General features: G+C 37.4%; 1 protein-coding gene across 1 annotated transcript in view; it reads left to right on the forward strand.

Moving 5' to 3' along the window:
- Positions 1 to 12254, forward strand: part of LOC137407357 (nucleolar protein 11-like) — a 39016-nt gene that overhangs the window by 12412 nt on the left and 14350 nt on the right. Inside the window, exons 5-11 of the mRNA XM_068093988.1 lie at positions 2228 to 2383; positions 2651 to 2798; positions 5649 to 5706; positions 5930 to 5983; positions 6870 to 7015; positions 7141 to 7266; positions 7937 to 8017. Coding sequence (XP_067950089.1) covers positions 2228 to 2383; positions 2651 to 2798; positions 5649 to 5706; positions 5930 to 5983; positions 6870 to 7015; positions 7141 to 7266; positions 7937 to 8017 — 769 coding nt within the window. The remainder of the gene's footprint in view (positions 1 to 2227; positions 2384 to 2650; positions 2799 to 5648; positions 5707 to 5929; positions 5984 to 6869; positions 7016 to 7140; positions 7267 to 7936; positions 8018 to 12254) is intronic.

A 12254-nucleotide genomic window follows, 5' to 3' on the forward strand; every position in this document is an offset into this window, starting at 1 on the left:
AAATAATTTGTTATAAACCTGCAAAGTTTTATAATACCAAATTTTCAAATGGTACAAATACAGTCAAACATGGATAACTCGCCCACGGATAGCTCGAACACATGGTTAACTCGAACGTTTCTTTGGTCCGTTCCCACGTAATGATAAATTGCTATAGATAACTCGAACTCAACACTGTTAACTTGAACTGTTTTTTGCCCAACGGCTACCGAAACAGTTGTTATCGCTTTAGAAAATCACTTTATTCCAAGCCATAGAGGTAAACCTCAACTTTTCGTAATTCATAAGCGTCGTTATTACCACCATCGGCAAAATATTTTTGTCAACGACTTTTCTAAAGGTTTGGTGAAATTTGATTCATACCAAACATCCGCTTAGCGATTGCCCTTCGGAAGCACGGTAAAGTGAGGTAATCTTTGCATAAACTTCAAGAAAAATCGTCTAAATTGATCGTGGGTAAAACGCTCAAAAGAAAAAGATGTCTTTTCTTTTGAGCATTTCAACAACGATCAAGTTTTGCCAATGTCAATCTAAAAAACGTCCTGGCAATTGGTGTGTAATCGTGTTTTGAGGTCTTATGTAGTCTAATGATGTCTAATGCAATGGTGAGACAAGTCGAGGTAAGTGATGCTTTTGCCATGGTATTAAAGCTATCAGATTGACAGCTTTATTGGCTTCTCGGTGCTATGACATATAAGCTATACGGCAACTCACGGATCAGCTCATTCTACAGTGTCGTATCAAGGTATGTACCTGCACGTTATTTAACAGCAATAACATCACCTCAAACAACAAACCAATCTCAAGTGATAGAAAAATCTCTATACTTTTTGATAAAAACATTTTAAACTTTACGTTAGAAGCATTTAATTTGAAACAAGCCATTTGTGCTTTTGATTTATATTATAGTTTGCATATGTACATGTATCTACTAATAAATAAGTAAATACATGGACTTGTGACAGTGCTCTGATAACTTGAACGCTCTGATAATTCGAACACTTTCGCTCGGTCCCCTGAAGTTCGAGTTATCCATATTGGACTGTATATATTCAAGAACTAGTGCCATAAACAAACCATAGTTATAATGAATGCAACACCAAAAATTAATATTTTTAAAACAGAAGATTAGCATCATTTGCTCGGCCCTTTGCATTCTGATCATTGTTTCTGTTTGGAACCATTTCATAATCTTTAGACTGTTCAATAACTTCCACAATGTCTTCTGGCCTCAATCCAATTTCTGCACAGCTCAACTAGTCGGTATTAGCGTCTAAACAATTTTTAGTGGAACAAAACTTTCACGCGATGTCATTTTATATAGAAACTTCTAGTGCAACTAAAGAGAAAATGTGTGGAATCCAAATACCCTTTAAATGTTAACCTCAAACATTTTCAGCACATTTTCCATTGTAAATGCAAAAACTTTTCCCCACATACATTGAAGTATCAAGACCGCGTTAAAAAAGGATCTACTATTAGCCTGATACAATCACTAAATTATTTCTATGGTGTTGCAATCAAAGTTTTTAACGAAAAACCTAAAAACTTGGAGTTAAAAAACGGACTTCGATACAAACAAGAGACAATGAACGAATTAGTTGTCATCGATGTAATCGAGTCATTAGTATGATTTTGTGGACACTTCTACTGATCACCTGCTATTTATTATGTGTTTGTAAAGATTAAAGATGTCAAATAGTATTGGTCAAATAGAAGTGACGTTCAATTAAAGGGTGGCACTCGATTTTTTAACCTTTCTCAATGTGGCGCTCAAATAGAGGCCGCGTTCAAATAAAGATGGCATTCAAATACAGGTTTTACGGTATATATGGCTTGTCAGTTTATCCACTTATTAACATTTTTTAGTTAAAAAAGTATTACTGTGCCTGTCAGCCAACCTCTATAGATCCTGTCAGCCCCAAGTGGGAGTAAACTAATTCTAGACGAGTTATAGAAATGGCATAATATACCTGCAGAAATAGTTGAACATTTGATACTACATGTAAACTTTGTAGGCATGTTAGCAATGATCTGAACATTCCTATAGTTTCAAGACATTGTGATTATTGTTTTTGTAGTTTGGTTTCTCGTATTGAAAGAGATTGCCAGTTGCTGAAGTAGATGAAAATGAGAGACCTCTAGAATAATATCTGCTTCATATTAGTGTTACAGCTAGCAATAGCCAGTTGACTAGCTCCTAATACCAGTTCTTTGTACTCGGCAGCCCCTGATGACCATTCGCTGCTGTTGTCTCGGACTGCTAAGGAGGATGTGGAGACACTGTACACCCTCGATAGCGGTCTGTCTGTGCGACATCTCAACTTCTTGCAAGACTCAGATCAGCTGCTTATCACCGCTAATGATCTCCCTAAAAATCACGGTCAGTATATTGGTTTATTGTTTGTTGTGATGTGTAGGTGCGCTTCCATCTGGTTTCAGATGTGAAGTGGCATTATCCATTTGGATTACTAGTAGTAATTGTAGGTAGGTACTAACCGGGATCCACTTTTGGTTACCTCTTGCAGTGACCAATTTTTAACATTGCAAGTAGCGGACGTTCGCAAAATGACCACCAATAGTGACCTCATGCAATGACCATTGGCAATGACCACTGGAAAAATCAATGCAAGTATATTTTAACACACAGGTAAACTGTTGGTGTATAGTCTGAAATACAGAACTGTGAGAGAATTGAAGGAACTGGACAGTAACTTTTGTGGAGAGGCCCCTGTTATACAACTTCCAAACCACATCCTCGCACTCACAGAGTCCTCAGTATCGGTGCAAGCCTACAGGTAGACATGCTCGGCGTTATGCATAGCTGATAACTTCATGTGTTAAAGGAAAATAATTAGAATGCACAAAAAATTTGAAAAGCTGATGGCTGTTGGACTAGGTATTAAGTGTTGAAGAATCCATTGAAACCCAATAAATTCATACCTCGACATACGAGCTTGGTGTGTTCTGGGACCGAGCTCATATGTCAATTTTCTCGCATCTAAAAGCGTTATTTTCTATATAAAATGACTAAATAAAAATTAATTCGTTTCCATACTATGAAAGAAGACACCAAAAAACAGGATATTTCGATGGAAAAATGTGTTTTTAATTGTTGTAATTCACTACCTACACTCACAAAGTAACATATAGCTATTTAGTGATTATGATCTGCAATAAAATGTAACATTACTGTGTACAGTACTGTATGGAGTTCTTTTGAGACAGACATAGTGGCTAATAGACTTAGCCACTACGGTGTAAGAGAGAGACTTGACAGCAATGCGATCGGTACACTAGACTTTTGTGATGCATAACATAAACTTTGAATTTAACTTCAATAAATTTAGCTCACTACATACACACTTAAAGCTAAGTTTTAATCCTTCATTAAATTTAACTCCAATTTTGTCTTCGTTATAATTTTTTTACTTGTTTTTGGTTCGGCGCTTTTTGCCTCGACTTTACCATAACCTTTAGTTGGCCTTTTTAAAACCCTGTTCAAATTGATTCGACGAGAAAAATCGACCAATGTTGTTCTTGAAAGCGGCCTCTCGCGTAGTTGGCCGTTTAATGACCATCGGGAACCAACTCGTATGCTCGTGTCTCAATTCAAAAACTCTGTTGGAACCTTGTTTGTATGTCGATGTTGGGACACTCAAGTGTTGCGGTATGGCTGTTAAGTCAGGGAGTCATGTTACTAGGATGGTAATTTGTGTCCATTAGGGTAACAGGAAGAATTGATGTTTGCTCAAGTAGCAAGCTATGCTTGAACATCCTACAACCTAAATATTGGCATTTTTTGTTAAAACCTTTCCGACAATGAAACATGATTTTACTGTTGAATTGGTGTCCTAAAACGTGTCCAAATTTCTGGGAAGGAGGTGAGACAGTGGCTAACTTTACGCATCCACATAAGCAGTTGTGAAGGGCAGAATTTCGTTTCATTTTTGAATAAGAAACATGCAGGATAAAGCTTTAACCGTTTAGAGTGCTGTTGCACTAATCTTTGCGCAAGTTTTTCACATTCAAATCTCATCATAGGACTACCACTTCAACAGTCACTAAAGTTCAATATGAAATTTATTAAATTATTTTTAACCCATCAAACTTCAAGGTTATATTTAAGCAAAATTGTGAACTTTTTAGAATAGCTGCATTAGAAACAACAATTTTTGAGTTGTTTGTTTAAAGTTTGTTCTCTATACACACTTCACACTTATATGAACTATTGGGGTCAACAAACATTGCTCTAAATGCTAACAAAGGGCGGCAACTTTAAAATTAATTTTGGCGTACATCAGCATATGACGAAGTTGTAACCGTATAAAGGGTCAAAGTTTCTCATGCGCCCAGCATAAGTTGACTAACATCCAGCATTGACTAACACCCATACTGATAATGTAAGACCATGCCTCCTGCAATTAAAAACAGTGGAAGAACTTTCATGGCAGTCAGTAAAAATATCTTTATATTATCCTAGATGATATGCCTAAACTTGGAAATACTCTATGGAGATTATCGCTCAATGACCAGTTAATGTGTGGCCATCAGCTCTGACGTAATAAGTCGAATTTTCGATGCAATTTTAATTTACTCTCACTGTACTTTTAGTTCAACTTTACTTTTAGGGCCTTCACGAAATGCAGTTTTAGTTATGAAAACAAGCCTTCTAAAGCGGGTTTACTGTCATTTGTTGGGTTCTGAACTCTGACATGTCATTGTTTCTCACGCATCCATAGCGAACACTGTTTATTATTATTACTTAATTACTGCTAAACCCAAGCATTGACGGTTGCTACACAATACTCATGCGTCTTTGGGTCTATACAGTCATACTTCGACATACGAGCTTAATGCATTCCGGGGCCGACGAGTTCGTATGTCAATGCTCTCGTATCTCAAATCAATTTATCTTATATAGAATAACTAAATACAAATTAATCCATTCTTTCTCTATGAAAATCACCTAAAAACAGGATATATTAAGATGGTAAAATCCTGTTTTTAATTGTTCTAGTTTACCATCTGTGCTCACAAAGTAACGGATAGCTATTTAGTGGTTATGATCTGCAATAAAATATAACATTATTTCATACAGTTTTGTATGGCGCTCTTGCTTTTGAGACACAAAGGGTAGCTGCTAATGGCGGTGTAAGAGAGACTAGAAGACAAAACTGTCGGTACGCTACACTTGTGACACCACGTAACATAATATGAATACAAAATTCAACGTAAATGAACTTAGCTTACTACACACACACATAAAATTAAGTTTTAATCACACACTAAACTTAATTCTAACTTTGTTTGCATTTCCAGTTTTTTTTTCTTTTTCTTTCGGCTTGGCCCTTTTTGTTTCATTTTTGGACTCCCTTTCACCTTTACTTTTAGTCGACTTTTTTAAAACTTCAAACTGATCCGACGGAATAGACTGATCAGTGCTGTTCTCATCAGCTGCCTCTTGCATACTCGACCACCTGGTTGCATTGAAATCATCTTGTATGCTCAGATCTCAAAGCAAACATTTGCTTGGGTTTTTCCTCACCACAAATTCATCATATGTTGGGACGCTCGTATGTCGAGGTATGGCTGTAGTTGACAATGACAAGTCAATTTTAGAATACTGTGTGGATCATTGCTTACAGGTTTGTAAGACTGACCCTGCGCAGCATGATGACTTCTAGCAGCACATCATCTGGAAAGGTAAGTTATGACTTTCCTTAACTTTTCATTAAATGACATCGTATTTAGTTGTTTGTTTTGTTGGTATAGCCATGAGAATGTGGGAGTTTTTCCCCTTTACTAAGCCTGATTGAGCTGGAAATCATCTGATTTTATATGATTAATATTAATGAGGATTTGGTAGGTTGTAAGTTTGTTGTGAATGGATATATTAACCCACTGTATGGTCATGTTTGATTGGCAGCCAGAAGAAAAGGAGATAGCAAGCTGTATGGAGCATTTGGAAAGTGTAGCTAAGGTAGGGTTACAAGGTTTTCCCGTTATATTTGTATAACTTTGTATGTAGTATATATATCATACTTATGTATGAATCTCAAAGTTTGTGTGTCTGTTGTTCTGTTATTCGGTACTTCAGTTTGTCCAGCTATAGCTATTAAGATGTTGAAATAAAGAATCCGTAGCACAAAAGATTTGATCTTGAAATCTCCCATTCACCAGGCAAATACCTTAACAGTTAAGCTATGCGAGATTGATGGATTCGTCGGGCGATATATGTCGCTATATGGGTGAAAATACGATACCGCTCTCCGTTATGGCACAATGCAATTTTCTGCTTGCTCTCAACGATCTTATTAGTAAAAACCGTGGTTAACTAGCTTACTCAAATTAGCCATTGGCAATGTGCCAGGCTGATGGCAAGTGGCAAGCAACTACATTACCTGCCATTGTTTTATAAGCTGATTTTTAATACCCATGCAACCCCGGGCATTCCACTAGTGTAGATATATATACTTATGCAGATATTCATATTGTATATGTACATGTATATATACATATTAAATGTATATATACAATCAAACTCGGATAACTTGCCCTCAGATAGCTCGAACACATGGTTAACTCAAACGGTTTTGTTTGGTCCGTTCCCACGTTCGCCACGTTACCATGGTCCGTTCCCAGTTGTATCGTATTGCTTTTTGCCATACTCACAAGCTTTTTTGAATCATTGTTTAAAAAATTTGTCATCGCACAAGTTGCCAACTTCCCTAATATCTGAAGGAGTATGAAAGGTTTCTCACTCTGTATGTTATTTTGGTATGATGGGTTGTATTCCGCAATATGGTTTATGTTTGTTGATATTTGACACCCCTTGATGCTCTGTTTATCATTTGGCTCCATTACAGGAGGGTAAATGTACAGGAAAGACACTGGTTGAGTACGACAAGAAGAAGTTACTGCATGCTCTGCAGGCCTACAGCAGAGTAGACTGCCAGAGGTGGACTAGCTGTGTTATAGAGAGCCTGTTGGAGTATCTGACAATACCTTCACAGTAAGCTTCCTTCTATTATCACTCTCTTTAGTTGGACTTGCAGAATTTAGTTGAGTGAGTTCAGAGGATGCAATCACTTGATATTCATCTTCTCTTTGTCATCATTTGCTGTTTTATTTATACAGTGTGCTGACCCTAGTAGCAGAAGCTGCCGTACGACACGCCGACACACATGTAGCAGAGTATATGGTGTACAAGATCGGGGAACTGCCCGAGTCCGCTGTTGTTGTTCTATTGGACTACTTTTTAAAGTGAGTGACTCAGGCTATCATCTACAAATATATTGTCATCTAGCACCAGTTCCATTGCGTCGCTAGCCCTGCATGTGTGTTTGCATTTTACCTCTCCGACTAAACATCATTGTTAAAGAACTTAAATTTTTTATTGTATTATTCTTTATTGCTTTATTGTATAATTGTTTTATTGCATTTTCATTTTATGGCTTTTCTAAAAAGCTCAGTTGCCGTCTATTCCTAAGTGAGCAGATATCCAAGGCTTCTTATCAGGTTTTACTGATAAATCCAATTGGAATCATTTAAAGGAATTTAAATCATTTTACAGCATTCTAGCAATAACTATGGACAATAAGTCCTTACAATCGGTCATATTTTGTGTGCTATAGTGTGTAACATAAAAAAATTATTTTGCATAATTTTAGTTTGTCACTGTAATATCATTCTCACCTTTCGCTAAAGAGAACTGTTTTTCCTTGCTTCTAACAACTTGTTTAATTGTTTTAAATATCAATCTTTGACGTTCATAATTTGTAATACCATCTGTAGGATGTCAGTGGATCTTATTGGAAGACAGGTTTATGAACATTCACTGTAGTGCCAACTAACTATTTAATTTAGTAATAGAGCAGTTAGCTCGTTTTATGTTCACCTTGGTTAGCATCAGTTGTATTTGTATGCCTGCTAGGGGAATTCCAGCTGAGGAAGATGCGATGGAAACAGATGTCGTTGGAGACCCGATACCTGATGTTAAAATTGCCTCTACAATGTGAGTTTCTTATTCATCCTTCTTGCTCTGGCAGCAGTTGTTGTTGTAGGTCTTGTAGGTCTGACCGCTGCCTGTTTAGGTCGAGTTTGAGATCTAATGGTATGGCTGCTATGCACAGATCTTTTGTCTGTGCATAGCAGCCATAAGTGTTGACATATATTTTGCGTGCCAGCTAAAGGCTTTGACACATTTGGAGAATTTAAGCAGGAAGAGCATTCGCATTAGCATTTTCACAAGTTGAAATAGTTTGACTGATCGTAATGAAGGGTTTTACAGTGGGAAAGAAGTGGGTTGTTCTGCTCGCAATATATTGGAGTTTTGTGTTGAATAGCAACGTAAAAATATTAACTATGGCTGGTGTAACCATGTTTCACTAGTGGGACATGTCAAAATATCACGGTTGTACATTTGTTGTTTGGTTGCCACTCTTCAACACATTCAATCGTCAGCTCATGTTAGTCTTCGGTTGACCATTAACTCATTCTCACCCGACTAATTTCGAGGCGATTAGCCCCAAATACCGCTCATTTTCCAGAAAGTTGTCGTAATTTAAATTACTACTGCAGGAGACAGACTTGAGATAATTTACTCATTCAAGTTTCACAAGAACCAGCCAAGTCTCCTCTTTCAAATGATATTACATTCATATAAACAACACATATCCCTTTTATGTAGATCCATGCTCAAAGAAGGTAGTTTCAGGAAGTTTCCGATTTTGAAAAAATTGTTATTTGCTGAAACAAAGTTAGATTTGCACAATAAAAATTGCAAAATATACAAAGTTTGACAAACATTACTTATTTGTTTCATACAATGCATAGTTATGAATATTATTTATACACTAGCTGTGCCACCCGGCGTTGCCCGGGTAATAGAAAAGTTTTTGGACAGAAAATTGATCTGTATTTAACATATCGCTGTCCCAGTTCTCAAATCAGCTAACTGCAAAAAGGAAAAAAAATGAGATTACTGCATTTTTTGGGTGTTTATAGGGTTACAAATATATCGACAAATTTTCTTTGCCTAGTTTTTGTGTTTCTCTGAGATCTCAGTCATACAAATCAGCTAAATGGGTTTATTTCTACAATGTCGTTAGAGCTCAAACCAGTCAACTGGTTTTTTCAATACAGACTATATGCTGGGTGTTCGTAAAGTCCTGATGAAACTTAAAAAACTCATTACTAAGCCGGTTGAGATATGTTAATCAGATTTGTTTTGTTTTTATCAGTGATTAGTAAAGTTTTTTTGTGAGGAAATTCCCTTTTCCTTTGCAGTCTTGGTTTCAGGCAGTTGAAATTGCATATAATGTATTGTAAAGCTGTTTCATTGCATATACGCAACTCACAACTCAACACTGCTTCGTTGCAAGATTTGAACAAGCATGGAAGTTGCAAATAAGAGGCAAAACAAAAATTGTATTGAAAAAGTGAAGTCTTAAACCAGATATCTAGGTGAGTAGGTTTTGCACATTAAACCATATTTAAAAAAATCTGAACCTAAACTTTTACAGCATTTTTTGTCATCAATAATTAATCTTGTTTTTGAATACCGCAAAATGCTGCTCGTATTATTATCAGTTTTCCTTCTCTATATATAGCATTAAATATGGTATGTTGTAGCAAACCTTGCAATGATGTTGGTACCAACACAACCAAAAGAATGTCATGTTATTCGCCACCTACCTAATATATAACCAAACAAAAAAAACTATGGAAGTCACCTTTGGAAAAAACACATCCAAATGTATAGTGAAATGACAAAAACAGGGCATTATAATCTGGTACGCTACACCAAGGTGAAGAAGCTTCTTTACTGCGCAGCTAGACCTCAAAATGTTTCTCATCGTGAGCACACGAATAAGCCTAGTTTAAAATTGGATTCTGTTATAAGTAAAGCCCTGTCAAGAGGATCCTCATCTGAAATCAGATTAGCCAATGCTCTAGAAGACAAAAAGGGTGATAACGTTAGCTGGAGCAAAAGTGAAAGATCTCGAGTCAATGCTTCCTTTTTTGGCAGAAATAGACAAATAATACGTGAATTCGCTCCTAAAATAGACTAAGCTACTATCATAAATTTGAGCTTATGTACCTTAATGTCGTAAAACTATCTGGTTGTTCATCTAGAAAAAGCAAATACAGTATTTGTAAACTATTATATAGGACCTATTATAAACCGATGTAATTCTATGCGCTTGTGCATCTTCAGACGCATTGTTATACATCAATGATATACCAGTTGGCTGCTTTGTGCTCTAACTTCTAAACTACCCTACAGGATGAAAATATTCGTTGGTCATAAAAATTCGCAATTTCGCGAACAGTCAATCCCACGAATTATTAAATTCAGTGAATAATTAGTTCTATTTTTAATCACAAAAGAGAATAACTACTGCATCAAATTGAAAACTAGTCGCTAGCCTAGTTTTTAATGTAAATACTAAACGTAATTGAGTTCCAAAACATTTTTAAAATCATTGCCTGAGCTTTGAGCTAACACCATTGGCAATGCATCACATTTATTTACAAAATTATTCGAGGTTGTCACAAGATATGCAGAATGGCGTCATCGCGAAAATAGCCGCGAAGCACAAGTACTACACGTAGCCGAGTTCCAAAACTTCTTTAAAATCATCGCCAGGCTTCGAGCTTTATTGCCATTGCGTCAAACTTTACAAAATTATTCAAGGTTTTTACAAGTTATTGGGAATGGCTTCAGCATAGCAAAAAAGCTCTTCTAGTCTTTTTACATTAGAATCAACTCCATCAATCTCTAATACCGAAGTCAAGGACGATCATGATTCTGATCTGGACATTATGGTATGTATTTGATTTGCAGTGCAGATACGTTTTTCCATAATCAACTGCATTAGTTAATTCTTTTGTTTAAAAACTGGTCGCTTCCATCAAATACTTCAGCTATTGTTTTTGTACTTCCTCAACACTCGTTAATATTTTTTCTTTTTTGTGTTTACTGCAGATTGAGAATGAAACTATGAAGTTATATGATCTTACTTGATTATGCGTATGTCAGTTGCTCCTCCTCCGTGAGCCGCGCCCAGAATAATCCCGCTCTTGTCATAGCCTCCGGTCCTCCCTTTTTTCCAGCCGATCTCCCTCCACCGGAAACATCCCCTTCCTTCTTTTGTCCTTGATCTCCTCCGCCCGTGATGTCGTAAATACAGATCGTAATTCCTGTTCGCTATTATCTTACATTTTCCCCTCAAGATTTATGCAAATCTTTAAAGACGTCGCCGCATCATGGGGGAGGGGGGAAAACAAAACTCGAAATTAGTAGAATTACAATGTTAGCCACATGAAAGTCAGTGAGTATAGAGACAGACAATATTTACAAAACAAAGAATAACCCATTACAGGTTGAGTTTGTCTGGAGGTTTTACAACTCTCCCGGCCTGTGTCTGATGGGTCTGTACACTCTGACGATGAGTATTAGAGGGGATGAGTGCTGGCTGAGACTGAAGACTGAGACCGGTTAATCCCTTACTCTCTTTGCGCTTTCTAGTGGGAGCCGCAGTCGGTGCCTGCGGAGAACAACCGCTTTTCGATGGAAGTGACCGCTCAATGGTCCTATTCACTTGAGGAGTTTGTAACTGCAGAGGTGCGGAAGCAGGTGCATTTGGCACAGGCAACTGCCGAGGTATGGTATCTGTCGAGTTCTCTCTCCTAGGTAACATGGTTACCTGACTGGTGCTCGCTTCACTTCTAGTGTTCAGTGTAGGATGAGCGCTGTCTTCTCTTGATATACATCTCTCATCAGATGGGGGACGACTCAATGGGTTTATCAACTTGCACTAGTTTTCTGTTCCTGCGCAGCATGGTTCCATTGTCAGTCTTCAACGCAACTTCTTTGCCGAAGGACGCCATCACAACAGCTCTCAACGGCTTGGCTGAGGGGTCGTTGAGAACCACCCGAGTTCCAACAGGCACTTGGTCCCGTTCAACCCCCCTGTGCTGTTGATTGAAAGTATGAGCCTGCCTACCTCTGTAGTCAGCTTCATAAGCAGGAAACTTCTTTACATCTACTGGACTGTTGACGAGATATCCCATTAAATTCAACCCTCTTCCCATGAGCAGCTGGGCAGGGGTATAGCCATTCTGAAAAGGACTGTCATCATAGCACATAATAGCAGATTCAATCTCAACGTTTTTTGCCATAAGCTTCTTGAATGTTTGCACCACTCTCTCTGCATGACCATTTGCTTGGGGGTTTCTAGGGGAAC

The sequence above is a fragment of the Watersipora subatra genome, chromosome 1 (assembly GCF_963576615.1).
Source record: "Watersipora subatra chromosome 1, tzWatSuba1.1, whole genome shotgun sequence".
Lineage (NCBI taxonomy): Eukaryota > Metazoa > Bryozoa > Gymnolaemata > Cheilostomatida > Watersiporidae > Watersipora > Watersipora subatra.